Raw genomic sequence first — 27,922 nt, forward strand, 5'->3', positions numbered from 1 at the left:
GACAAAACTAAGGTGAAGGAGAAATGTGGAACTAGAAGGGATAGTGAAGCACCCCCTCCCCTCTCCCTCAATTATCATGATTGGCAATGTTCACCTTGGCAGCTATTTTGTAATAGAGAAGTTCTCTGTTGTCTATCCTAGCTTGAAATTCTGGGATCTGCAGTCTTAATAAAATGGAGGTCACAAAATTAGAGAAGGCTGGCATAAGGTATGTACTAATTCTCCTGTGGTTTCATGGGATCTATACTTGCTGATTCCAATTATATCCTGTGTGTTTAGGTAAGTGATGGATGGGCGAGCAGAGATGGAGGTGATAAGAAGCACAAAAGGAAATGCAACTGGGGAGGTCAGTGTTCATTTGGTAGCCAGTGAAAATACTGTGCAAAATGCCCACTTACCAGCAACTACCTTCATCATACCAGGTGAGTGCTCAAATGCTGAAGGTTGTTACTTTTCTGCCTCTAGTACTTTTGGAGTTCCTTTTTTCCATTTTTATGCCTATAGTGTCAGATCATATACACAGATAAGTCGATTTTCCTCATTGAGTTGGTCCTATATTTTTCAAGTTGATCTTACATTAATAAAAATATATTTCTAGAAAGCTGTAAGATGTTGCAACAATGTATTTTGCTTGAATGTTGATCTTTTTCACATAACCCCAGGTATAGGAGCACATAAAGTACAGAGAATTAATGCACTCACAAACTGCAAATACATTTTAAACAATGGGTACCATAATTACACCAAAAATATTTTACTATTATTATTTACAGTTATAAGCTACAGACCTAAGGAGTTTCAGCATTCATGTTATTTTATCATTATATTACAAATATTTGCTTTTGAAGCTAAAGATCCCCTATTTACTATAGCATTCGTAGGAGAAGGAAGTATGTTGCAGTTATATATCTTGATTTTAAACAACTTAACATCTGCAGACATGTTGGATTACAACTTACATCTATTCTATCTATCACAAATCATGAGGTTATGCTCTAGGACAGTGATGGGGCTCAGTGTGTCAAAAATTCGGAAATGCCTAACTTGACTCTACTGTCACCCCACTACAGACAAAAGAGAAACAATTTATAACAAAAAGCTGCTTGGGATAATGAGATAGGCAGCATAAAAATTTAATAAATTTAAAAAACTTACATAATTATAAATATTTTTCTATTTGTCTTTGTCTCTCAGAAAAAACTGCTTATCCGAGGCAGTTATGGGTTACACAAGATCTGGAACTTCCGAGAATGCTCTTGTGTAGCCTTGTAGCCTCTGAAAAGAGCAGGAAAGCATACCCCATTCTTGCTCGATTTTCAGATGCTCCAGAGCCACATGAGGTCAGAGACCTTTCACACAACTACCAGAGAGTTTGGAGGTCACTGAGAGCATACCATATTCTTTTGTGCCTCTGGAGCATCCAAAAATCACACGAGAACTTCTTGTGCTTTTTGGAGAGTGCAGAGGCCATACAAGAACGTGGTATGCTCTCATGATATCAGAACACACTGGAATTGCCAAAGAGAAAATGTTCGAGGGAAATCATTTCTATTGGGTGGGGGGGAGAGGGGCTTTAAGGGATAAAAGCTTCCAACCTCCCCAAAATGCCAAACAGCAGGCAAAAGTGTTGTCCTCACTGCAGGAAGACTCTGTAGCCAAAATGGGATGCTGGGGATTATTCAAGCTACATATTTGCAGCTCACTGATTTTCTACTACTTGTAAAGCTTAGGAATTTTCCACTTTCATTCATATTCCCTTTCAGCACTCAGCTATATCTGGATTATATTGCTCTGTAATAAAATTGGGTGACCTTTGCTCAAAGGTAATTATTTGCCTGTATGTATATCAGCATGTTTATACTATATTGCTTTTTTTCTTCATAAGCAACCACAACTACTATAAACCTTCCAGTGAACACGTTAGAAATCCAGCGATTCCCCCGAGAAGCCCAGAAAAACATGGGGACCGAGAGGCCAAGAGAGGGTGTGGGGAATGAGCCCATCACAGCGACAGTCATCCCTCAGATCAGCGGAGTGCAGCTTTGCAACACCATCCGGGATCTGGAATGGAAAGATGGGATTGCCACTCTCCCTGGGAGCAACCTAAGGGTAAATCAATGAAGACTCTTTTTTTTTGTTCTCAGGTGTGTATGAGCAATTTTCAGGAGTAGGACTCGATTGGTATATAGTATACAGGTTAGTCTTATGAATAGCCACTTACCAAACATTCAGAGTGATGACAGACACCTCCCCCCAAAGCTACTTATAACCCAATTTTGAACTTACGGGGGCTGACTATGCACACACACACCTGCAATCACATTTTGGGTACTTGGCAACTATCTCATTTTTATGGCTGGTTGCATCTCCCCACAGTCACATGAATGCAATTTTTGACTTTTTTTTTACAATTTCTGGTATTTACTTCCGGTTTCTGACAAAAAATGCCTATTGGATAAAATGGATTTGCTTAATGACTACTGCACAGAAGAAGTCATAAAATGACTAACTTAGTGACTGCAACAACTTAAGTTCTGGGCTCAATTATGTTCATAAGTCAAGGTCTATCCATACTAGGCCTTTCAGTAGCACACAAAAAGGGAAAACATGATGAGAACCTGGGTTTGGCATTCAGAGTCTTGCTGAAGAATGACACTTGTTCCTAGGTACCCTCAATAGCATTTATATGCTTAAATAAAACTGCAATTCGAACTTGAGATTGATTATTTAATTGAGATCTAGAATCTATCATTGAACATTTTTAAAAGGAATTTAGGCCAGCTTCTTAAATACAGTATACCTAGTGATCATCCATTACAGCATTCTTTTATTAAATCTATATTCTTGCAAGTATCCCCATTGTTCCTGAACTCCTGATGTCATGCATATTAGCCTGTCCTATGAACATACCCAAAGCACGCATTGACTCAGCTGCTGTTTTGCAGTCCAGCTTACTTTACAAAGTTTCTCTGAAGGTAAACCAAGATGATTCTAGGTATGTTTTCCTACACTCAGTGAAAGAAGAGCAGTTTATTTTCACTCCATCACAGTATTGTCATGCCCCAAATTTTCTGCTTGTTCCTCCATTAACTTTTTCTTTCCATCTTGTATTAACACAGTTTCGAATAAATGAATATGGGACAGTGAAAGTAGTTAGTGCTGACAAACCTTCACCTGCAGAGCCCCTACAAGAGTGTCAGCCAGAAAGAAATGGGGATGATGGAGGGATACTTACCTGCAAGGGCAATCCCATCAGGACTCCAGGTGAGGATTTGAAGGGGGGGAAGTATACAAACCTTTATATACCGTATTTTTCTGTCTATAAGACACACCCTTGTATAAGATGCTCTGGCAGGTGAGTTTCTCCGCTGAACAGCTGAGCTGACAAATCCGGAAGTTCGGCCGGCCAACGATCTTCCCCCCCTCCCGTTAGTGGCAAGCCCACAGGGGCTTGACACCTGCACCAGGCAGCATGGCAACTCACATAGGCATGCCCTGGGCTCCGGAGGTTACCATTATTTTTCCGTTTATAAGATGCTGCACTTGTGTAAGACACACCTGGTTTTTGAAGAGGGTGTTTACAGGAAAAAATAGCATCTTATACACGGAAAAATACGGTAATTTCCACAAGAATAGGTTCTACTAAACCATGGCAATGTGAAGCATGTTAAAAGCTATAACTAATTGCTCTTAATACTTCATGAATTTCATAGATGTCCTGATTTCCTGGGAAGTGTGAATCCTCTAGTTATAATTCCTCAAGCACTCTTTTCCTCTAGTCCTGATCATTCTGTGTTATCCAGGATAACATGTGTTTGTGTATCATTTAGTTCTTTCCAGTCCCAAAGGAATGCTGCAAATAAATTTTGCATAGGTCACAGATAACCTATCCATCATTTTATTGGTCAGCAGGGTTACTTTCTGAAAAACAAAGAAAAATGTACCAAACTGATATGGCTGGAGAGGATTAACTTTAAAAATAGTTTGGATTCAGCAAGAACGCCTTGCTGAATCCAAACTATTTTTAAAGTTAATCCTCTCCTGCCATATCAGTTTCATAAAATAAATCCATAAAAATATGGCTAATGTAAAAATGTTAGGAAAGAGGTCCCAAAGATGCTTTTTCACGAGGCAACTGGACTTTCTTGTTTTTCTCTGAAGACGTTTTGCTTCTCATCCAAGAAGCTTCTTCAGTCTGGAAAGATTTATACTCCTGCAGACAGCTGTTCATTTGCACTCTTTTAGCAAGACATTAAAGCTACCTGGAGGCTTATCTGTGTCTTCAGGGTCAAAGTTGAAGAAGCTTCTTGGATGAGAAGCGAAACATCTTCAAAGAAAAACAAGAAAGTCCAGTTGCCTCGTGAAAAAGCATCTTTGAGATAACTATGACCTGGATGACTGAGAATCTTCATAGACAGTTAGGAAAGAGACAATCAGTAACTTAGAATGCTGCTAATTGCTTCATTCTTAAGGCCACTCCTTCATCCCTCATAGTCAAGTTGGAGCTGCTATTAAAGAGTTGGACAGTATTCCAGAATCCATAATATTTCTATTTTGTCTATGTGATAATCTTTATAACTATTAATCATAAGCCCACATATTTTTTTATCTGCTTGAGGCTTCGCCAGACCTTGTACAAAATGCAAAGGGATGAATTTCAGAATGGATGATTCCAGGGACCATTTGTGGAGAGGAATTTTAGAATTTTCAGTGATAAAATTAATTCCTTAAACCTTTGCAAAGTGTAAGGTGTCATTCTGAAAGTTAAAGCCCCACAAACACTGAAAAATGTAAAAGAGATGTTCCAGATGTTGAGCTTCTGCTACTCTGATCATGGTCTGAGTTGTGAAAGATAGGTTGTTATATTTTCATTTTGCACCCTTGGCCTAAAATATGACTGAATAATTGGCACACAGAACATAACCGGAGCTCAGCCTACTGGATTGTCATTCTGCAATTTAGCCTGACCCAGAAAATGTTCTCATTATTGTAATATTGATGTGATTTATTTGAGCTTTTCACTTTCTGCTTTCTGTAGAATCAGATATTTCAGAGCCTCTTAAACTTCCAATGGTAGACAACCTATACCACTGCAATACCTGTGGCCGAAGAAATATTTCTGGATCAACCCAGGAAGGCCGGGCATTTTGTAGTGAGAACTGTCACCGGCAATTCAAAGAAAGGTAATAAAGATGTTGTCTTTAAAGGGGGTGGGGAGAGGAGAAAGGGAGAGAAGAAAAATTAATGCACCTTTTTATGTCTTGTTTCTGTTGTTTTTCCCTTTCTTCCATGGACAGAAAGAAATACTGTAAATCTTGTTTTAAAGGAGCAGTTGGGCAAAAGAGCATCCATTAATGCTGAATAATTAATATAGACAAATTTATGTAAGTTAGGTTACATCAGTGTTTTTCAACCTTATCAGCTTTTAAGATGTATGGATTTCAACTCCCAGAAGTTAGTGAACTCTGTAGACAAGGACAACCTGCAAATATATTAAGTGGACTTTCTCTGTAGGTCTTTTGACCTAAGGATTTTGCAAGGGGTGTAGGAATGTCTGTATAGGAATCACATCAACCTTGCCAAAGTATATTTTCTTATAATTTCACCAGAATGTATGTTCCCAATTCCAAATATTTTTCATCTAGATTGAGGCATTTTGATTTCTTTTTTTGTTTAGAAGAGGGATAGTGTAAGTATAAGAATATGATGTTAAAATTGCTTTGTAGCGATGAATGTCAAGCATGGACTTATTATCAGTGTTATTAGTTTTGATTTTCCAATTAAAATGATGGTTGAGAAACAATTAAATTGCATGAATCAATTTTATCTAAGGTTTATTGCAGCGTCCTCTAGTGGAAATGCCGTGGGTAGGTGTAGTATGAATGTTTAAAAATGTTAACATTGGAGTGTGTCTCTTGAAAAAATATGTTTATTGTATTATATCAATGTTGTTGCAGTAGAATGTTCTGGTATTAAGGATAACCCAACTCTCATTGCTTGAGAAACATTATCTGGAGAATCTACAAGTTTGGGTGTTGTTTTTGCAGGTCTGTCATTGTGGAGAATTCTGCTGGCATCACCAACACTACTGAACTTCTCAAGCCAGTAAAGAAACGGAAGAGGAAAGATTATCAAAGCCATTCAGAGGAGGAAGAGGAAGAATCAGAGCAAATGGTGTGACTGGGATGTTCTTGCATGTATTTGCAGTAGAATCTGATAGCAGCATATTTTTCCTGGTATGCATGCTTGCTCATTCACTGGACTGGCCTATATTAGAGCCAGTCAGACCCTGGAGCCATAGCTGTAACCAGTGGACACTACAGAGTAGGGATGGGCAACTATTTTTTAGTTCAGGAGGGAGGTACAGCTGCCTTAAAGTCTTTGGTGCCCCACATATATAAAAGAATGATGCATAGGTAGGACATAACATATGCATATTTATTTGCACGTGTAATGTATAGGACTTCCAGAGAAGAAAAAGATGTTCATATCTGTCCTCCATTTCCTCAATGATCAAGATTCCGCTTCTAAGTGACTGTTATATTTTAAATATGGGTTCTTCTAGATATAAGGATGGTACTGAATATTGGGGTATCCATTCTTTTTCTAAGTTGGATGTGCCATGGCACCTTGCCATTATTCCCCTATTTTCCACTGGATGCTTTGAGAAACAGCTTTGCTGCACCAGATACATCAACTTTTGTTGGTTTTTCTTTGTAGTTATATTTTGACTCTTTGCAAAAAACAAAAACAATGGGGAAAACAAGGTAGAGTGCTAGGTAGAGGCCATTTCATATAGTTTTCTGTTGGCCAGCAGGGAAAAGCTCTGAGGGATCAAGGGGAGAAGGTGAGGACAGTCAGGCTTCATTGTGCAGAAATAAAAATAGTGCTGGTAATTTTGGACATAGTCAAAGCTAGCTGTCATTTGAAAGAGGCCTACCTGTAATTTGTGGTTTTGAAATAACTTATTATTTGACAATTTTTAAATTTACAAATAGATACATTATAACATAAAGATTTCTGGAGTACAAGCTTTCATTTTGTATCAACACAGTGGAACTGATCTTATGGAAGCAAAGAGTTTTGTAGCGTCATAAAAACAGCAAATTTATAATAAGTCCTGGATCACCAACATGGAGCCTGTAGACACCACTAAGTCAACAATATTCTTCTTGGTGCCTTCAAAGCTTCTTGGGGTTATTGAGAGGTACAAGTCTCTCTCCTGTGGCTTAAAGAGGAATCAAGATTTTTTCACACTTTGCATTGTGTTAATCAACTCACTAATGTGAGAATGTCTGCGTCATATCCAGCAAATATTTTGAGAATGCCAGTGTAATAAGGTTATTCTCACATCTGTGTTTTATTTTCCACTGACCTGTTTGCAGTCTCTGTCATCCATCACAGGCATTTATAACAATTTGTAGATCTGATGAAGGAAATTTTAAAAGCTTATGCCTTGAGCCTATATCACAAATATTGTTTGTCTTTAGAGTGCCACAAAATTATTTTATTTATTACAAAGGGTAACCTGAAATCGATCATATAAAGCTAGGGGACATAATCTGAAACCCCAAGACTGCAGGTAACACATCATCCAAACCCTGGGAATTAATACAGAGGTCTTAAAAATATTGGTGCCAAAAAATACATTTTACCATAGTATTACATTCATGAGGAATAATGTTATTTGTATATATTCAATGTAACTTAAGTTGGAATTTAATCACTTTTAATTATTATGTTATCCCTTCTCCCAAGTGTGTAGTGTTCCCCTTCTAAGAAAGCCTCCCTCAAATTTCCTGGTACCCCCATAAGTAAGAGATTTTGTTTGTGTGTCTTAGGAACTAAAGCAGGAGGAAATAAATGGTTCAGGAGGAGAACTTCCTGCTACTAATAATAGTAACGAAGAATGGAATGCCACTCAGCTTGGTAAGTATATAGCATGCCTTCCTTTGAGCAACTATAATATCTTTAATAATCCCCAAATATGAAACAGTATGTTCTGGCAGAGGTTATGCTTTTCTTATCTGTTCATTTTGAGAAGCAGTCTGGTTATGCCTGTCCCTTCTACAGGCTGGTATCTGCAGCTAAAAGTACAAGTGCAGAATAAAAGGAAGAACATGATGCCTTTGAGTAAAATACAACATCCAGTCTTCAATAGCTGAAAGCAGATGAGGGCTATAATTTTGGAAAGAAAAGTATCCTAAACTTTGCCCTAGATGTCTAAATGTCACTTAACAAAGTTTTAGAAATTTCATTTGTTCCATTTTCTGATATTTTTAGTTTCCAGTGAGAAGGCAGAAAGTTGGACCTGGGCATCATACCTAGAAGAACGAAAAGCCACAGCTGCCCCTTTAAATCTGTTCCAAGAAGTGAGTTACAGTATTCTTTTATCTGCTATCTTTACGGAGCTTTGATATTTTTCTGTCAATCAACATATTTATGCTGTAATCATTGATTCTTTTCTCTAAGAGAATTGATTCTTCTTTCTGGTTCCAGTGATGTTTGAATGGCTACTGTAGGAACCTCTTTTTACTAGAGAGATTTATTCCTTTACACATATGTACTTCTCAAATTTCAGTCTAAAGCAAAGTTAGGAAAGAAAAAAAACATTCATGGTAATGTTCATAAGAAAGAAAAATAATGAATCTAGGAAAGAGAAAATGCATTTTGGAATATAGATACAGTAAGGTAGTTTTCTTTTTAGGGCCATTAAGCATTGGAAAGTCAACTGAAATTTAAAGGTAGCAGGTTATTTTGTTTTGGAAGAAAAAAAATGAAATCAGGTTCTCTTCTTTTACAGGTAGTCCTTTAACTTAACAACCATTCATTTAGTAGCCAAAATTATAGTAACACTGAAAAAGATGATTTATGACCAGTCCTTGCACTTACAAGTGTTACATGATTAAAATTTGGGTACTTGGCAACTGGCATGTATTTCTGATGGTTGCATGTTCTAGGATCATATGATCACCATTTGTGATCTTCCCAGCTGGGCTGCCAATAAGCAAAGTCAATGATGGAAGCCCGGTTTGCTTAATGACTGTGATTCACTTAACAACTGCAGTGATTCGCTTGCAATCATTACAAAAAAAAAGTTGTAAAATCAGGCACAATTGCTTTAACTGCCACCATGCTTAGCAATGGAAATTCTGGTCCTGATTGTGGTCATAAGTTAAAGACCACCTGTACCACCTGTACCAGTGCTGAACCTATCACAACAGAGAGTAAAAGTACAGAGATAGGTTTATTATTTTGACATATTTCAAGTCCTCAAAACATGTGTACTGAACTTCTGTTTCTAATAGAAGCAGAAACATGAGGCAAAGTTTGTAATCACATGGGAGCTGCCATCGTGGTTAAGGTGCCATATTAATCTCTGTTGTCTTATTGCAGTAATTTCCATTTAATAACATAAATGTGTCATTAGAAGAAATTATGTACCTCTTACATTTTTTTGTGATTTGTCCTGTTTAGCACCAGTCGATTACCCAAAATAAGAATGGTTTCAAAGTGGGAATGAAACTGGAAGGGATAGATCCTCAGCACCCCTCAATGTATTTTATTCTCACTGTAGCCGAGGTGAGATGAGTTTATACTGTTGTATATTGTTCTAGCTCAGTTATTCTCTTGTTTGCCCCAGTTTCTCTCATTTATGTATTTTAAAGCTCTCCATTCATTTTAGGGTGACCTATGCAACCTAGTTGCAGGTAGCACTAAAACTAAAAATAGGGGCAAAAGGTTGTCATCTTCATAAAATAGCATAAAATATCAGTGAAAAGCAGCGCATGCTAATTTAATTCGATAGTCCATGTGTTTCTGTTGCTTTTTCTGCATGCAGATATGTGGCTACAGGATGCGACTTCATTTTGATGGCTATTCTGAATGCCATGATTTTTGGCTGAATGCTGACTCTGCCAATATTCATCCTGCTGGCTGGTTTGAGAAAACGGGACATAAACTTCAACCTCCCAAAGGTAGGTCGTTTAGGACAGTGCATTTAGAGGCTCATGTCCAAAAGGTTTTCCTTTTGCAGAGGTGGACGAATCTCTTATGTTTCGGTTTCTAGTTTTTCCAAAGCTAAGTTGCTAAGTCAGATTCATTCTGTTTTTGTATCACTGTGTAACTCTTTTAAAAACCCACAAGAACATCAAGAAAAAATTTCCAGCATATTTTGGCAAGCAATATGTTCAAGGAGAGAAGCAATCTAGAAATAAGAAGAAATTTCCGAACAGTTGGAACAATTAATCAGTGGAAAAACTTGACTCCAGAAGTTGTGAACGCTCCAACACTGGAAGTTTTTAAGAAGAGATTGGACAGCCATTTGTCTGAAATGGTATAGGGTTTTCTGCCTGAGGAAGAAGACCTCCAAGGTCCCTTCCAACTCTGTCATTCTTATTCTGTAATAATATATATATGTTGTTATAAGACATGATTAATACATTATGTTATTTTGACACAGTGGTATTTATACAGTGTTGACAAGAGACTATTAATACTCTAATGTTTAGGCAATTTAAATCATTAACATTAAAAAAAAGAAAAGACATTATATCAATATCAGTGAGTTCAACTCCCAACTTAGCCATGAAGGTCAGCTGGGTGACCTTGGGCCAATCACCCTCTCTCTCTCTCAGCCCAATTCACCTCACAGAGTTTTTGTTGTGGGGAAAATAGAAAATGTGTAAGATATGTTCTCCACCTTGAATTATTTTAAAAACAATAAAGGTGAGATATAAATAAATAAAATAAATATAAACTATGATTTAAAATGTTGATATTAATAAACATAAGGTAATTTAGCATTTACAACTAAAACTGGATATAGCATTAAGAAGCAGCTGCATATTACATCAAGATATTTGTTATACAATAAAGGTTTCTGTCTTCAGTTGATTACAAAATACTAAGGTCTCCATTGTATTGTTACTTGTTTAGGCATGTTGAGAAAAGAAGAAAATAGATAAAGAAAAACAGGCAACCGAAACAAAAAAGGAAAAATAATAGAAAATAAAGGCTGTTTGGTTTCTAATTTCCCTTTTTAATGCTTCTGCTAATTTACAACTTTTATCAACATTTAAGCCCCCTTAGAAGCCAAACTATGAATGTGTCATGCTGTATGATACATTGTATATATGGGAACCATTCTTGTTTAAGTTTGGTTAAACTTCTGTTATGAATATAGTTAATTTGACTGGAGTATTACAACCCAAAATAAGAGATAACAACAAATAAGGAAATATAACTTAATTTTGATTCTTCAGATTCTTGAGATGAAGTTAAATAGAATTCAGAGTGCTACATAAAATGCAGTTATAACTGTGTTACCTGTGAGAAATACAAATACAAATTCAACAAAGGCAATACCCTTATTAGGATAACTGAGATGTTATACTAACTACACATGCTCAAATTTTTTATAACTCCACATCATGAAAGCTATAAACATTGCAAGTGTGCATCCATATAATTGAAAGATATATATATATATATATATATATATATAATATATATATATATATATATATATATATATATATATATATATATATATATATATATATATATATATATATATATATATATACAAAAAGTTTTAAACCTAACGATTGTTTCTTAATTCCCTCATGACTCTATCGATAAAGATTGGAATAAACCAAAAGTAGTCAGTCTGTATGGGAAGGCTCTAAGCTTGGACCCGACAGCTGCCGGCTTCATCAGGGTGGCTAACCATCAGTGGGTGGCTGTGTTTATGGGAGTGGTGCCTTTTGCACCCGACTCCTCGATCTCGTGACCGGGCCCAGATAGTCCTCCTGCTTTGCATTCTTGATTGTTCTTTTGCGAGTTGTTGCGTTCCTGGTTCTCTCTTTCCCCCCTCCTCTCTTCCCCTGTCCTATTTGTTCATCGGGAGGGGGCGGCACTCCTTCGTTCAGGACTTCATTTTGCTGTTCATTAACCTCTTTCTTTCCCCTGACCACTTGCAATCCCACCTTCCTTCCCTCTTCCTCTTTCCCCGTGGCGCTGTCTGTCTTCTTTCTCACCCATGTTCCCACCACTCTTACCACTCCTTCATTCTCATCCTCCAACCATCTCTCTTCTTTTTCTCTCCCCTTCACACCGCCATTCAGTCCTTCATCCCTAAGTGTGTGTGTGACCATTACTCCTCTCTTCGCATTTCTCTGGTGCCGGGCCATCGGGGGCGCAAACCGCGCCTCCCCATTCGTTCTCATTGCCTCGCTGTTAGCGATGCCTCTTCCCTCGTGCTCACACCCTTCCTTTTTCTTTTTATGGGTCCCCTCCTGTCGTTCTCTTAATGTGGGGGTATATATCAGAAGAATCCTAACAATCTTGTGAGAGACTTGATTGGAATATCTTATTATTGTAAAACTATGTCTTCTGGGGTTCTCATATTATGATAAGGAAAGTCAATATACTGAAGGTGCCCTTAGAAACAACTGTCTTCATTATTGCTGCAGAACAAAGGTGGCACAATGTGGTATTTGCAAGCCCTCCAGGTCACATTCATAAAAGTGCACAATGAAATGTTAATTTCAGAATATAAATGGCAATCTCAGATGTTCAAGCTCTCACCAGAAATATTATCAATTTTCGAGTGAGAACATGAACAGCTTGTGAAATTACTGAAATTTCACAAGATTTTAATCACTTAAAAATGATCTTAGTATCATTTTATACCATAAGGCAGTTACTTGGCACTTGAAAAGGGATGGTGATCCCTGCTGTAGCTAAAATGAAACACTACGGACTTCTGTTGGTATGTCTTCTCTTATGTCTCCTTTATGTACGGGGTTTAGGTTACAAGGAAGATGAATTCAGCTGGGCCAATTACCTGAAGATTACCAAAACTCAGGCAGCTCCCAAGCATCTCTTTGCAAGTCCAGATAGTGTGAGTGGCTGCTACTTTATTTTACAAATCAATCCCTTTTCATTCCTAAAATAGCAGTAAGAGAGAGCCTGACTTGTATTCCACAATAATACTTCACTTGATCTTTTGAATCCAATTTTTTAAAAAATAAGCAATTTGGACATATCTGCAGTAATAATTAAAGTTATCAGCTAATTAAATCAGTTCATTAAATTAATAGGGCTGTAACTGATCAATTACTGGATCAAATTATGTCTTGGAGCTGACATATCTAAACTGAGAAAATAATTGAGAGAATCACTAGATGACAGCAGAGAGTCAAGTGTTTTTGCATCCCTTTCCTGCCATCTAATAATTATGCAGATTTTTGCAGCACAGAACTTGTAACTTACATCTTTATGATTAACAATGACTCCTTTAACATTGGGAACAAATTATTCTAAAGATAACAGATAATTTCATTCAGATTCATGTTTAACCATTTGAAAGTTCATTGAAATATTTAAATACCCATTATATCTCCCAGTTTACTATTTTTGAAAACATTACTTCTTTTCTGCATCACAAGCAATTCCATAACAGTTCTGGCCACAGTTAGTTGTTGACCTATCATAGGATTACCTCATAAAATTCCTTTATATCTCCAGGTAGCATAAACTTGGGTTAAGAATATATTATCCCTTAGAATGATATTACTGAATTACAATTCCTATCACCCTTCACCATTAATAGGCTGGTTAGGACTACATGGAGTTGTTCACATTTCCAAGTAATTTATTTTTTTATTAAATTTATATGCCACCCATTTCACTGTAGCCTTTTTATACTTCTGTTGATACGGTCTCACATAAATAGTTTGGCATACATAATTGCGCTATACATATGCTGCCACACCTACATTATAGGATTACAGCACCTGCTTCATGAGTAAAAAGTGCCTGATGTTCTGTCTTCTCATTCCTTAGGATGCTGCTCCCATAGGATTCCAAGTAGGGATGAAACTTGAAGCAGTGGACCGTATGAATCCTTCTTTGATATGCGTGGCCACAGTGACAGATGTGGTGGACAATCGCTTTTTGGTGCACTTTGACAACTGGGATGACACATATGACTACTGGTAGGTGAGAGATGAATGCCAACAATAATACTCTATCTGCTGTGGTCAACGATTGAAAGTCATGGGATGATGACATGAAAGCCAATTTTAATGATTCTTGATGAAGAAGATTAACATTTATCTAGTAAAAAAATCTCAGGAATTGAGAAGGTGGGGATTATCCATCTCCCACTGTGCCATAATCTTTGTTTCGCTGAGTTTTCACTCTGAGCAGGATATTGTACCTTGCTGCTGAAATCTTGATATCAGACAAGGAGTGGTACCATTGGCCCCAAAGAAGACTTTTTCCTATTGCTACTTGTTATGTGCAGGGCAAGAATGGGCATTTTGCCAAGATTGTGTTGGAAATGTAAAACTTATCCCATGTGATCTTTATTAAAAAAGACTTTGCTTATTATTTTTAAACAAGTAATAAACTTGCACATAATTAAAGCAATGCTTGATTCCCCCACTCCCCACAGTAACCTTTAGATAGACTATATAATAGCAATAGTACTTAGACTTATATACCACTTCACAGTGCTTTACAGCCCTTTCTAAGCGGTTTACAGAATCAGCATATTGTCCCCAACAATCTAGATCCTCATTTTACCGACCTCAGAAGGATGGAAGGCTGAGTCAACCTTGAGCCAGTAAGACTCGAACTGCCAAACTGCTGGCAGCCGGCAGTCAGCAGAAGTGGCATGCAGTATTGCATTCTAACCACTGCACCACATATGTTTATTGCAGGTGTGATCCCAGTAGCCCCTACATTCATCCTGTTGGTTGGTGTCAGGAACACGGAAAACCTCTCACTCCTCCACAAGGTGAATAATCCCTAAGTGTTGTCTACTCCATCTTTTGCCGTAGGAAAAAGATAGAGGAATGCTCTAAGGCAGAGGTCCCCAACCTGTGGGCCATGGCCCACTGGGCTGCATGAGTGGCTGGCCGGTGCATGCGCACAGCCCCACTCACATGAACATCGTCACGAGCACCGTGGGTGTTCACAGCCTCACTCGCATGAGTGTCACCACGGCCGTTCACGGCCCCAATCACACAAGTGTCGTTGCGGGCATTCGCGGTCCCACTCGTGTTTGCTTTGCCACAGGCATCGCAGGTGTTCACAGCTCCACACATTCGCGTCACTGTGAGTGTCACAGATGCTTGCGGCCCCATGCGTGTGAGCAACAGGTGTTCGTGTGCACACACGTGCGCATGCATTCACCCCCACACACAAAACCATCCCTTCTTTTCCCCCTCCCACTGTTCCGGCCGCCAACCTCAAAAAGTTGGGGAACTCTGCTCTAAGGGCATTTCCAATACAGGAAATACTATGAGCCATCTAGTTGGTTACTCTTTCCATCATAGATACTGGAATTCACAGTGCTATTTACTCTTAAAACACAAACCCTTTTACATACAATAATAAACAAGTACAATAAAATCATGGGAAGGATTTTTGTTAAAAGAGATGTCAGTTTATGATTTCCTGAAACGAAGTTTTGAAACTAAATGCTGAAATAAAAATATTTTACTTAACTTACATAACATAAAATGGTTTTGTCCTTGTTTCTCCCACTTCTTTGCCTTAAGTTTGCCCACCTTTTGGAATATAGACCCCAAATAGCATTCAACCTTCCTGTAGAAGAATGTTTTATAAATCAGTCATGAATTTGTAGCTTAGCCTTCCCCAACCTGGAAACCTCTAGAGGTTTGCACAGTGACCATTTTTGAGACTTATGGAAGTTGAAGTCCTTGTATTTCGAGGGCATCTGTATTGGAGAAGACATTTATGGTAAGGCATTGATTTTTTTTATGCCAGGCATAATCAATCCCTGTTTTGAATTGACCATTGATTTGTTTCTAGTAGTAACTAACACTGATGATCAATTTGAGTTCCCCAGAGCCTATTGCTACTAGTGAATTATTCTAAATAAATCCACTCCAGCAAAACCTTTTCATCTCCCAGATATTTTCATTTCCAGACTATCCTGACCCTGAGAACTTCTGTTGGGAAAAATATTTGTCAGAGACAGGTGCTTCTGCAGCGCCAACTTGGGCTTTTAATGTGGTGAGTCGTTTGTATTTTTTCCAAATCTCTGCTATACAGGCTTTAATGTTTTTCAGAAGTATAGAGGGGAGGAGGGAAATCTTATGTATACTTAAATAAATGTTCAAAAGATAGTGATTCTTCCTCTGATCGCCCTTTTCAGGGGAAGCTATTTTGGTAACCTGCAGTTTTAGAATCTAGGAATGGTGAAAGTTTTCGATGCGGGAATAAGAAACAAACCATGCATTATTTCTCTCTCATATAAAAATATGAATCAGGCCAGGGGAAAGTTAGTTGTGCAGGATGTGATTTTACCTCATAAACACCACCTTCCTTACCTTGTTTTCCTTTCTTTTTGTTTGTCTCACTCTAGAGACAGCCCCACGGCTTTCTGATCAACATGAAACTGGAGGCAGTGGATCGAAGGACCCCCTCTCTAATCAGAGTTGCTAGTGTAGAGGATGTAGAAGACTATAGGATAAAGGTGGGCTTTTCTTCTGCTCTATGCTTATGCCTTTCTTTTTGATGGCATTGCCCAGTAATTTATGTGCTTCCTTATGGTAAATGAAATGTATTGGGAAAAATCACCCAAAGTCTATTTGTGATAAAAAAAATACAATACAAGAGTATAAATGTTATTTTGTAACCCTGAATTGGTCTAATGAAGATACACCTTCTAATGGCTTTTGGAGTTTTGTATAAGCAAAGCAATAGTTTGACTGAATTTATACACTGTACTAAGCCATAATTTGTTGACTAAAGCATACAACAGATTTAAGTCAAAATTGAACAAGCCATATTACAAATGATTGCATGGTGTACAAAGACCTGTTTATCAGTTAATTATTCCTTTCATCTATAACTTTGGAAAGCCTGGGCTTTGTTTTTGAATGTAGAATATTATGCACTAAAATAATATATTGGATTTAAATTCTGCATTCATAAGATTATATAAAGTATTTATAGCCCTATGGTTATAAAGAAAACCTTTAACTTTTAATGCTTGCTGAAATCTGAGAATTTAATGTATATTTCAATGTTGGCTCTTACAACAAGCAAAAGCAGAATAAACCTTTTAACAAGAGTAATAAGCAGCTTTATTTGCTTACTATAATTGTTATCTGTTTGTAAAATACAGCTTTCCTTAATGTATAACTGTGAAGAACATACAGAGCCTGTAATGGGGAATGGCTGGCCCTTTAAATCAAAAGCCAATCTGATGTGCCCAGAGGGACTCCCATGATCCCTGAGAGGCCAAGAAAGCAAAAGGAGGGGATTCAGTCAGGTTTTTTTGCAGAAAGAGTTTGGGGTGGCTTTAGGGTGAAGGAGTTAGCTGGAATGCTGGATGCAATGGTTACCTCAGGCAAGGCTGAAAGCTAGTTTAGATAGAATTGAATTAGGGTGGCATTACTACTACTACTACTACTACTATTACTACTACTATTATTATTATTATTATTATTATTTATTATTATTATTATTATTTAAACTGGGTGTTGTGTGTGTGTGTAAACCTATTTTATAATTTGACATAAGTTGGTTTTTGTTTAAATCCTGGAACTGACCATTGCCTCTTGACACCTGCCTGAGTTTGGTTGAGCTACGGACCTCAAAGTTTTTGTTTTGTATTTCTGTATACTTCTGTATTTAGCTAGATTCAGGGGGAGGTGAGGATTTCTTTTTCAGTCCTCCCTAGTTCTCCAGAACAGAGTCTCCAACCTTTCTGGCACCAGGGGCCGGTTTCATGGAAGACAATTTTTCCATAGATCGGGGGTGGTGGTATGGCTTCATGCACAACCTAGATCCTGTGCATGTGCAGATGAAGCTTCTCTCGCTCGCCTGCCGTCCACACAGGTTCCTAACAAGCCCCAGACCAGTACAGGTCTTCAGCCCCTCCCCCAAAGGGCTGATGTGGAAGGGAGAAAGGAGTAGTGGCAGCAAGGAGACATAATTGGCCAGTGTCTATGGAGATTCTCAGTCATCCAGGTCATGGTTGTCCCAAGGTGCTTTTTCCAAAATGCAACTGGATTTTCTTGGTTTTTTTCTTTGAAAAAAGAACTGAAGAACTTCTTGGGTGAGAAGTGAAACATTTTCAAAGAGAAAGCCAAGAAAAATCCAGTTGCCTTTTGGAAAAAGCAGTATCGGGTAATTGACCAGTCACTTTAGAAGAGTGGCTGGTTCAACTTTGAGGGGACTTTCCCCCTTATTTCAGGGCCAATATTGCCAAATGTCATTCTATAGCATCTGCTTAATTTGTTATAGCAACAGATATCAATGTAAGTAGACACACCAATTCTAAAGTTCTTCTGTGTTAATGATTGTCACCTCGCAGGTACCTATGAAAATGGAAAATAGTATCAGGTAATAATGTTGTCAGCATCTGTAAATAGTAATAGCAATAGCAAACCCAACAGTAAATCCAATATGGAAGGTACAGAAGTTAATGCAGAAAGATTTGGCAACAGCTAAGCAACTGTAGTAATGTCCATTCCTGTTCCTTTTCATGCACAGCGCATAGGCATGCTGTCATAGATAGCTGATATGCTTCTATTAACACTGGTTAAGAATTGTGCATTTAATACTCAGTAAAATTTTCTATTTTCAGTGGGATGCCACTGTTTTCCCACAACTAGTGTTCATAATACTATCCCCTAGTACTTTTTATTTAGATAACAGAAGAAAAAGCATTTGTCAAGGGAAGAGATGAGGTCAAATGAACAAGCCGGAAGGTAAAATATAGTGGTATAATTATAAAAACTGCACCATCATTCACTTGTGGATGAATAGGAAACAGAAGATGTGGACTCAGTTTCCACCCCCAGACAATAGAAATGTGGCCTCTGTAAATCAAGGAGCAGGAGTTCTTTAAATGTTTACAACATTTTTTTCTGAGACTTACCCATTGATTCCATGCTGCCATGGACCAAGCAGACTCCAGAATGAACAGAATTCCAGCTATGCTGGTTTTGCCTGCACACTAATGGATTTGGAGTGAGATCTGGCAATTCAGTAGCTTTCATGCTCTTATCTTTTTTAGAATGTTGCATGCACCTAAAAGACTCATACTTCCACTTGTGAAGTATGGTGCCTTAGAAGTGTGAGATATATTTAAAGTGAAAAGTGGATCTCCATCTTTCCACCATGAATTGACTAGGTCTACTCTGTATGTTTGGAGGCACATCCCTCAAAGCTGGGATGACCTAAGGGCCTCCAGCTGTTGACTGTGTGTCTTCAGATATGAAGTTCCTCAAATCATTGATCAATTTGAAATGGAAATATGGAGAACCATCTCCCTCTGTGTCATGCGAAACTGCTTTTATGCATTGAGCTTTGTCTCTGCTGGTCAGATGATACAAGAATGATTTCCAAAATCTAACTATATTCTATTGATGTTTGCCTATAGATTCATTTCGATGGCTGGAGCCATATTTATGATTTCTGGATTGACTCAGATCACCCAGACATCCACCCTGTAGGATGGTGCTCAAAAACTGGACATCCATTGCAGCCTCCTCTTAGTAAGAACAATAACTACATGTTGCACAAATACTTGCCACATTCTCATGATAATCGAGTGACGGTAGAAATAGACAGCACAGACCCTGTGAAATAGTAGACAGGGTAGTATCTTTTAGCTCAGTGTTTCTCAACCTTGACAATTTTAAGGCATGTGGACTTCAACTCCCAGAATTCCAGAGCCAGCTATGCTGGCTGTGGAATTCTGGGAGTTGAAGTCCACATGCCTTAAAATTGTCAAGGTTGAGAAACACTGTTTTAGCTTATAATTATAACAGGTGATGAAAATGTAACACAAACACTTTATATTGTGTTAATTCTTTTGCCTTGGAACTACAGTGCTTATATGTGAAGGACCTTTTAGTTCTCCAAGAAGACATAAAAACATGATCCCGGAAAACCTTGCCCAAGGCTTCCTTTGGTTTCTGTGACTTGACCTTCATATATTCTTTTTTGCAGTTATGAATCTATAAAGTTGTTTAGTTTCCAAAAGAAAGGTTATAACTTATCAGTTTATTACATACTGTTCAAAATTTGTGGGCACACTTCCAACAGTTGTGTATTTATTCCCCTCAATTTAAGCTTTATGAAAACTTCTAAAACCTATTTATTTCAAGTAGTCTTTCTTAAAGGTTTAGGGTGGTTCTATATGGATGCTAGTTTAGATAATTCTGATGATTTTTAATGATAAATTACTGTAAAAGTGTTGGATTAGGTTGCTGTTTTAACTCGTTGTTCTAACTAAATATTTAGCGTACTTTAATATGTTTACATAAGCCATATTATAAGAATGGCTTTCAAACATTAAACCAAATACGTAATACATAACTACTTCCTTTGACCCATTGAAAATGAAAGATGGGGATTAGTAGTACAATTTCCTGCTTTTGAGAAATATCTACTGAACAGTTTTGAATGTTGGTGTAGTTGGGTATTTCTGAAATTCAACTGTAAAATATTTTCAATATGCAACATAGAAAGGAGGCAAATTTTACTAATTAGAACTCAAATTTTAAACTATATTTGTTTGGAGACAGGAGGAGAAAAACTTACAGTATACAAATTTTGTTTAAAGGATGAAAATTAATTGTAACTTCATGAAGATGGAAATTACCTGTGTCTTAAATTAAAGTGCCTGAGATTCAAATTATTTCTTCTCTTTTGAGCAGGGCCAAAGGAACCCATCTCCTCTACCAATGGAAGCTGTCCGACCTTGGCCTGTAAAACCCTCCCAGCTACCAAGAGTTCCAAATACAGTTTTCATAGGTGAGCGCTCACCATAAGGTACAATATCCTGTTAATTATGGACTTAAGGTGCCACTAAGTGAAATGGGACAACTTACCACAGCCAACTCGCAATGGCCAACTCGCCACAGGGAAGCTGGCTGCAGGACAATATAACAATTCTATTTAATTATTTAAAATAAATGAAAAAATATTTTAATTTTTGCTATTCACATTTCATTCTGTCCCTCCTTTTGCATCCTTTCTTTAATGATTCTGTTCCACCATTTCTTTGATATTAGTGTAACTCTTGTCCCGCAGCGAGTTCTCCTATGTCAAGTTGGCCGTGGCGAATTATCCTGCAGCAAGTTGGCCGCGGCAAGTTGGCCACGGGGAATTGTCATAGGCCTCTCTGTGGGCATGTGTGCCATTGCCTCCCCCCTGCCTCCCCCTGCGGCCCCTTCATCAGCAGCCCCCCCGGAGGAGAGTCGCTCCCGAGTGCAGCCCACATGGAGCAGCGCAGCAAGGACATGGCCTCCAGGCAGCGGGGACAAGACTCCACCCTGGCACCCCATCGCGCGCAGTTGATGCTGCAGGGTGCGGGTGGAGGGTGTAGCTGCCATGGTGCTACTGGGCCACCTGGGCAATCGGCGGGCTGTGGAGGTGGTGGGTGGTTCTGTGGATGAGCAGAGTAGGGGGTGGAGCAGGGCAGGGGGTGCAAGGTGGGGGCAGGGCTGGTTTTTGGGCACTCGGTCTCTAAAAGGTTCACCATCACTGTCATAGGCCATACCATTAAGAGTTGTTCAGGAACAACTGCTACTTCAGTGTCTGTGCAGCTTGCCTGGAATTAATCAACTTAACATACTAGGGTGAAGCCTGTATAAAATACACCTCATCAAGATCAGTCCAGCTACTAGTCTTTTGTGGCAATTTATGTTTTTATTGTTGGTTGCAACAGGCTGAAAAAGGAGTTGAAACTTTTAAAATTGAGCAGGTTCAGTTCACAGCTGCTAAATTTCATTTGGCTTGGTAGGTAAATACTGAGCAGGATAGTATGATGTTATTATTATTTAGCATCTGCTAACATATATAACTGTGTGCTTTTTTAATCTCTATTTTCCAGAAAGTGTCCAACACCTGGTTGTGATGGCTCAGGCCATGTGACTGGGAGATTTACAGCTCATTACTGCATCTCAGGATGTCCCCTGGCAGAGAAAAACCAGGGAAGGGTAAAGGCTGAGCTTTCAGACACTGAAAACTCTGTTCGAAAGAGAAACCTAATTGCTTATTCCCAGAAGAAGAAGTCTCGCCATCATGGAAGGTAAAAGAACAGCCAGTGTTAATCCACTGGGATGATCACACTGAGGGGTGCCATTGTAATTTACAACCAATCATATTTAAGTACTTGCCTTATGGCTATTTCTCATAGTTTGTGCATGATTTGCTACTAATCCTGTGCTTCTTCAGGTATTATATCTATTTTTATATATTATTCTCTTGGACTGTTGGATTGTGAGTCATCTTCTAAACTAATCTCTGTTTTTACAATCTTTTCTTATTAATATTATGCAGAATAACTTGCTTCTGAGTGCAGAGATCTGTGAGTTGGGTCCTAATCAACTGTGGCATTAAAAATTAAAATAGAACATATCCTGGCATAATTTTGAAGTCATATAATACATTTCATCTTAAAGCTAAGCGTATCTAAGCCCAGAAGAGGCTAGATAGAAAACAGCAGATGATCCCTGTGTGTGCTTCCTTGAGCTGTGGGGGAAAAGATGCTTTAAAATGAAGATTAACAGGCATGTGACTTTCTCTTAAAGCTGTATACAAGGAAATGCATAGAACAAAGGGATTGATTTAGCTCCATAAATCTTAATACAGCACATTTGGAAAGAACCACACTGAATTGATGAAAGAATATATACCCCCTCCACCACAGTAATATTTGACATAGCCATTAGAAATATAATAATGATTAAGGGGTTGAACTACATGGAAATCCAGGTTCAAGTTCTCACTTGATCATATACCGGTAGTTTGCTCTCAGTGTGATTAAATATGGACCATCAAATCATTGTTGACTCTTAGCAGTCACATAAATAGATTTTCCCACAACTGTCTATCCCTAACTGTTTTTTAGGCTTTCCAATGATGCATCCATTTCTACTGCAACTAAGTCCATCCACTTTGCTACTAGTCATCCTCTTCTTCTCATTCCTTCTACCTTTCTCAGCATTGTATAATGTGTCCAAAATTTTGATTAATTTGAACTGGATTATTTGTACCTCAAGTGAAAATTCTGGGTTGATTTGTTTGATAATCCATTTATTTATTTTTCTTGGCTGTCCACAGACAGACACTTCCCTTATTCACTGAAGGAAGAGGAATTTGCAAGGTTCTGTAATTGTAGCTATTCTTGATAAAAATAGTTTTAGTCTTCCTGTGGAGTTAGTTTCTTGATTTGATCTGCCTAATGGGGCTGAAACAGTCCAACTCACTTCATAAGTTGCTCTGAAGAGAAAATGAAGGGAGAAATCCCATCTGAGTATACATCATGAGCTCTCAAAAGAAAAAGTTAAAAAAACACTCAAACCAAACTCAACTCATAGTAGCTGCACTCATTTACTTGTCAGTAAAATAATTTTGATTTACCTTTGTCTTTTCTCTTTTGATATCTCAGTCTAGCCTATTCCTTAGTTATCTCCCACCCAAGTACTATCTAGATCCAGCATTTTTTCAAAACTATGGTCAACTAATACTTCCACTATCCATGGCAGACAGGCTATAAATGCAATAAATACAGCAATTAAACAAAAAATAAAAATATCAGCTAAATATTCCAGGCAAATTTCTGGACATGGATATTTGATCTATCATCTTAAAACAAACATAATATTCTTCTCTTGTGAATTCATTGAGAACTATTTTTTGATAAAAGATATATATTCTTGAAATCCATGCATCTTTACTTGTTCTTGGGAGTAAATTTGCAAATATAAGTAGTCCTTGATTACTGACCACTCATTCAGTAACTGTCCAAAGTTACAATGGCACTGAACAACAACCTTGAAGTTGCAGCCATTGCAACATCCCTGCGGTCATGTAATTCAGTTTGGGTGCTTGGTCACCAAGCAAACATTTATGATGATTGCAGCATCTCATGGTCATGTAGTTGCCAGTTTCTAACAAGTAAACTCAATGGGAAAGTTGGCAGTAAGTTACCTCAATGATTTGCTTCACAACTGTAGCCAGAATTGACATCATGAATCCATGTAGTTACATGACATTTTACTTAAAGACTGTGCTGCTTAGCAATGGATTTGTCTATCCCAACTGCAGTCAGTAAGTGAAAGCTATCTGAATAGCAATTTTCCAAGCTACTTTTGTTCACTGATGTCTGTTTCACATGATTCTGCCCCCACCAATATATGATTTAAGGTTTAGCTAATAGGATTTACCATAGTGCATTTTCCAGTCACTACCCTATGACCTATACAAAACATTTTTTGTTTCTCTAGAGGGCGACCTCCTAAATACAGGAAAATCCAGCAGGAAGATTTCCAAAGTAAGTGTATGTTAGTTTGTTTTTCCTATAAGTGGCAAGCAAAAAAGGACTTATCCTATAAGAACAATATTACAAGAGTAGCAAAATAATTATTGAGTGAGTCTTCATATATAAAAAGTATAGCTGGAGCTGACTAACTTGATAGAATTTAAATTATGTTTTAAGCAGCATCTTTGTTAAAATTTGATCTGTGTTTTTCAGCATTAATGTTATATATATCTGTAGGGATGGATATCCTATTCAAATATAATGTGGAAGAGATTATGAAACTGTTAATGTAAAAATGTTGATGCTATTGAGACACGTTTGTAATATAGGTGGGCAATCTGGAGTTTTGGCTAGTTTCAAGAGCTTATAGGTAATCCATTTTGATCTCTGACAAGAGAGCCCCTTTCTTTCTCTTTGCCTGCTGGGTAGAGAGAGCGAAAAATATTTGTGATTCCTGCTGGATTCTATAGGAAAGGGGATTCCATAGGATAGGAGCTACTATGAAAAAATGCTTTCTAGGTCCCACTTGATTGATTGATTGATTGATTGATTGATTGTGCCTTCAAGTCATTGATGACTGGTGACTGCCTGGATTAGTCCCTGCAATTTTCTTGGCAAGATTCCAGAAGTAGTTTACTGTTGCCTCCTTCCTAGGGCTGAAAGAGAGTGATTGGCCTAAAGTCACCCAAATAGCTTTCTGTCTAAAGTGAGACTAGAACTCACAGTCTGCAGTTTCTAAGCCAGTAGCTCAGAAACTGCAGACCAGTTAAACCATTTCAAGAAGGGGACCTAAACATACCCACCCTACTCAAACGGGTGGAATAGTCAGGGAAGGGTTATCATGCAAATAACCAGATTCTGTGTCCTGCAGGGCTTTAAAAGTCATAATTACCACCTTAGATTGGCATCTAGAAAGAGATTGGGAGTCAGTGCATCTTGTATAACTGTGGTGTAGTATAGGCAAACTGAATGACATTCAACACTGTGTGTCTACTACTATATTTTGAAAAAGTTGGATTTTCTGGTTGGTCTTCAAGGCCAGTGTCATATACAGCATGTTACAGTAATCCAGCAGAAAGTGACTAAGGAACGAGTGACTGTGGGCAAGCTTTCCCAATTCAGGAATTGGTGCAGTTGGTACAGATACATCTGTACAGATATTCCCCACCCATGACTACCATCAGCGTATTGAGCAGGAGGCGAATGTCCAGGAGGATCTTAAAATTGTTCATCAGCTCTGTTTGGGAATTATCCCATCAAAAGTCAGAAATAACATATCACTAAGGGGGTACCTATCATATGGGGGATCAGGAATTCTGGGCAGTGTAATTTCAACATATTGGATAGGGGAAAGTTATCAGAAAGCTTGGAGAAGAAGCCAGTTTCACCATACTTCAGAATGATGGTGGTACCCATGAGCTGAATTCAGCTTCTGATTATTGCATCTACACATTTTTCTTGACAGTGTTACTGAAGACATTTGCTTCTGCCTTTTTTTAATTTTTTTTCTATTTCCCAATGTGATTTGACATGTGATAAATCTTATTATCAGCCATTTCATCAGATAGTATGCACCAGTCTCTGTTTATGTCAGCCTTGTCAGCACATCCTGACCGTTCCTTATCCCTCTGCTGGGAACAGCATTGTAAGCTTCTGCCTGGAGTAGCTGGCATCACAGCATCCACAGTGGCCAAATGGACAATTGATGAGGTAAGAGTGTCCAAAATATTGTTTAAACAACCTTAACCTTATTTTAATGTAATAAATTTAAATAATTTTGTATTCAACATTGTTCATTATCTTCCAGATCCCATTAGAGATGGGATAGTGTATTGCCAATTCTTGGTTAATAGATCAGATTCAGGAGCTTATAATGGTGAAATAGGTCATAAAGTAAGGTTTAGAAATTGTTGGTATAGAGAAAACTGCCATTTTCTTTTTCTCTCTTCTTTTCTTTAATTATTGTCTTTGTCTTTTCTCCAAAGGTTTTCAGCTTTGTACAGACATTAACAGGTTGTGAGGATCAAGCAAAACTCTTCAGAGATGAGGTAGTGTAGTGGACTATTTTGTGTGCGTTCAGAAGTAGTATGCCATTGCCATCTTCCTAGGGCTGAAAGAGAGTGACTGGGCCAAGGTCATCCAGATGGTTTCATGTCTAATGAGGGACTATTTCTAGCCTGATGCCTTAGCACTGCATCAAACGCTCTATATAGTCTCATAAAATAAAAAATTCCTTGGCAAGTGGAGTAAGAAGACTGGAGGGCACTTAGCAGGATGACTTACAGTCTTCCCCGTTGACCTCCCCATTGACTTTGCTTGTGGGAAGCCAGCAAAGAATGTCACAAATAGTAACATGACTGTAGGATGCTACAACCATGGTAAATACAAACTGGTTTCCAAGCATGTGATCATGTGACTGCAGTGGGCACTGCAGTGACTAGAACGTTGAGGATCAGCTGTAAGTATCACTCATTCACTGCCATTGCAATTTTAAATGGTTGCTGAACAAGTGGTTGATAAGTGAGGATTATCTATATAAAAAAAATCCTAAAAGATAATGCAACCTGCAATCACCTATTTACTCCATAAGTTCTGTGCCCAGGAGTAAAGTTTTGTTGTGTTCAAACATAATAACAGAAGTATTCACTTAATTAATGAAATTTTGCTGTATTCTCAGATTGAGTTTGGTTGTTTTAACTTTTTATGATGTGATCTTGAATAAATATAAAATGTTTCACTATTGAATCCTTTTTGAAGTATGCATTAAAGAGGTCTTACTGTTACAATTCAATCTGCTTATAGTAAATCTGAATGCAGTAAAGTTTTTGGACTTTTTTACCTTTCTGAATTGTCTTATTTTGCATCTTCTGCCAACAGTATAATGAGATTAAATCATTGGATGTTTAATCTGTTGCTGTAAATGCATTACACTAAAACAGACATCTCTTCCACAGATGATTGATGGTGAAGCCTTCCTTTTGCTGACTCAGGCTGACATTGTGAAGATCATGAGCGTAAAACTTGGTCCAGCACTTAAAATCTACAATGCCATTCTTATGTTCAAAAATGCTGATGATACCTTAAAATGAACTAGCCAGCACAGCTTTTGACTTTCCTCCACACAGAAACTGCCAGACTCTTTTGTCTGTCTGTCTTGGATGAACTGAGACCTTCTTAACTGCTGCAGTTGTAAAATCCTGCCAACTTGCTCTCTCTGAGTCTTCATTTTTGTTTACATGCAAAACTCTTTCCTCTCTCCCTCCCTCCTTATCTCAGCCTTTTTGAATTCTGTCCTGGTAATGTTTAATTGAGAAATTCCTGGGAATGACTTGCTTGATGCCAGAAAACCTGCTAAGTTCTCCTGTTGATTATGACTGCACACAACATGGGTTTGAGATCAGATTTGCTACTGAATTTAACCTACTGTGGCTTTCACCTATCATCTCTGACTGCTTGAACTCTTACGTTACACAGTGTGCCTGGATTAGTATTTATTGTTTTGCAATATATCCACTGCTCTGGATATATTGCTATCATGTACAGTATTTGGAAGCGATTTTGAAATCTGATTTTTCTGGGCAAAAGTCAGTTTCT

The 27,922-nt window shown here is 38.0% G+C and overlaps 1 protein-coding gene across 1 annotated transcript; it reads left to right on the top strand.

Annotated features, from left to right (window-relative positions):
* The first annotated feature begins 286 nt into the window (after nt 1–286).
* L3MBTL1 (L3MBTL histone methyl-lysine binding protein 1) lies at nt 287–27,417 on the top strand. Its single transcript, XM_029284754.1, has 22 exons — nt 287–422; nt 1,886–2,109; nt 3,120–3,264; nt 5,039–5,183; nt 6,048–6,174; nt 7,842–7,929; nt 8,284–8,372; nt 9,478–9,582; nt 9,842–9,977; nt 10,594–10,602; nt 12,816–12,907; nt 13,852–14,003; nt 14,733–14,809; nt 15,968–16,053; nt 16,406–16,516; nt 19,436–19,550; nt 20,718–20,814; nt 21,896–22,093; nt 24,294–24,340; nt 25,881–26,038; nt 26,314–26,376; nt 27,283–27,417. Exons 1-22 carry the CDS (start codon nt 287–289, stop codon nt 27,415–27,417), a joined length of 2,535 nt encoding a protein of 844 aa, XP_029140587.1.
* Nucleotides 27,418–27,922: the final 505 nt, after the last annotated feature.

Source organism: Protobothrops mucrosquamatus, unplaced genomic scaffold (assembly GCF_001527695.2).
Source record: "Protobothrops mucrosquamatus isolate PMUCROS unplaced genomic scaffold, P.Mucros_1.0 scaffold903, whole genome shotgun sequence".
In the NCBI taxonomy this organism is placed as follows: domain Eukaryota; kingdom Metazoa; phylum Chordata; class Lepidosauria; order Squamata; family Viperidae; genus Protobothrops; species Protobothrops mucrosquamatus.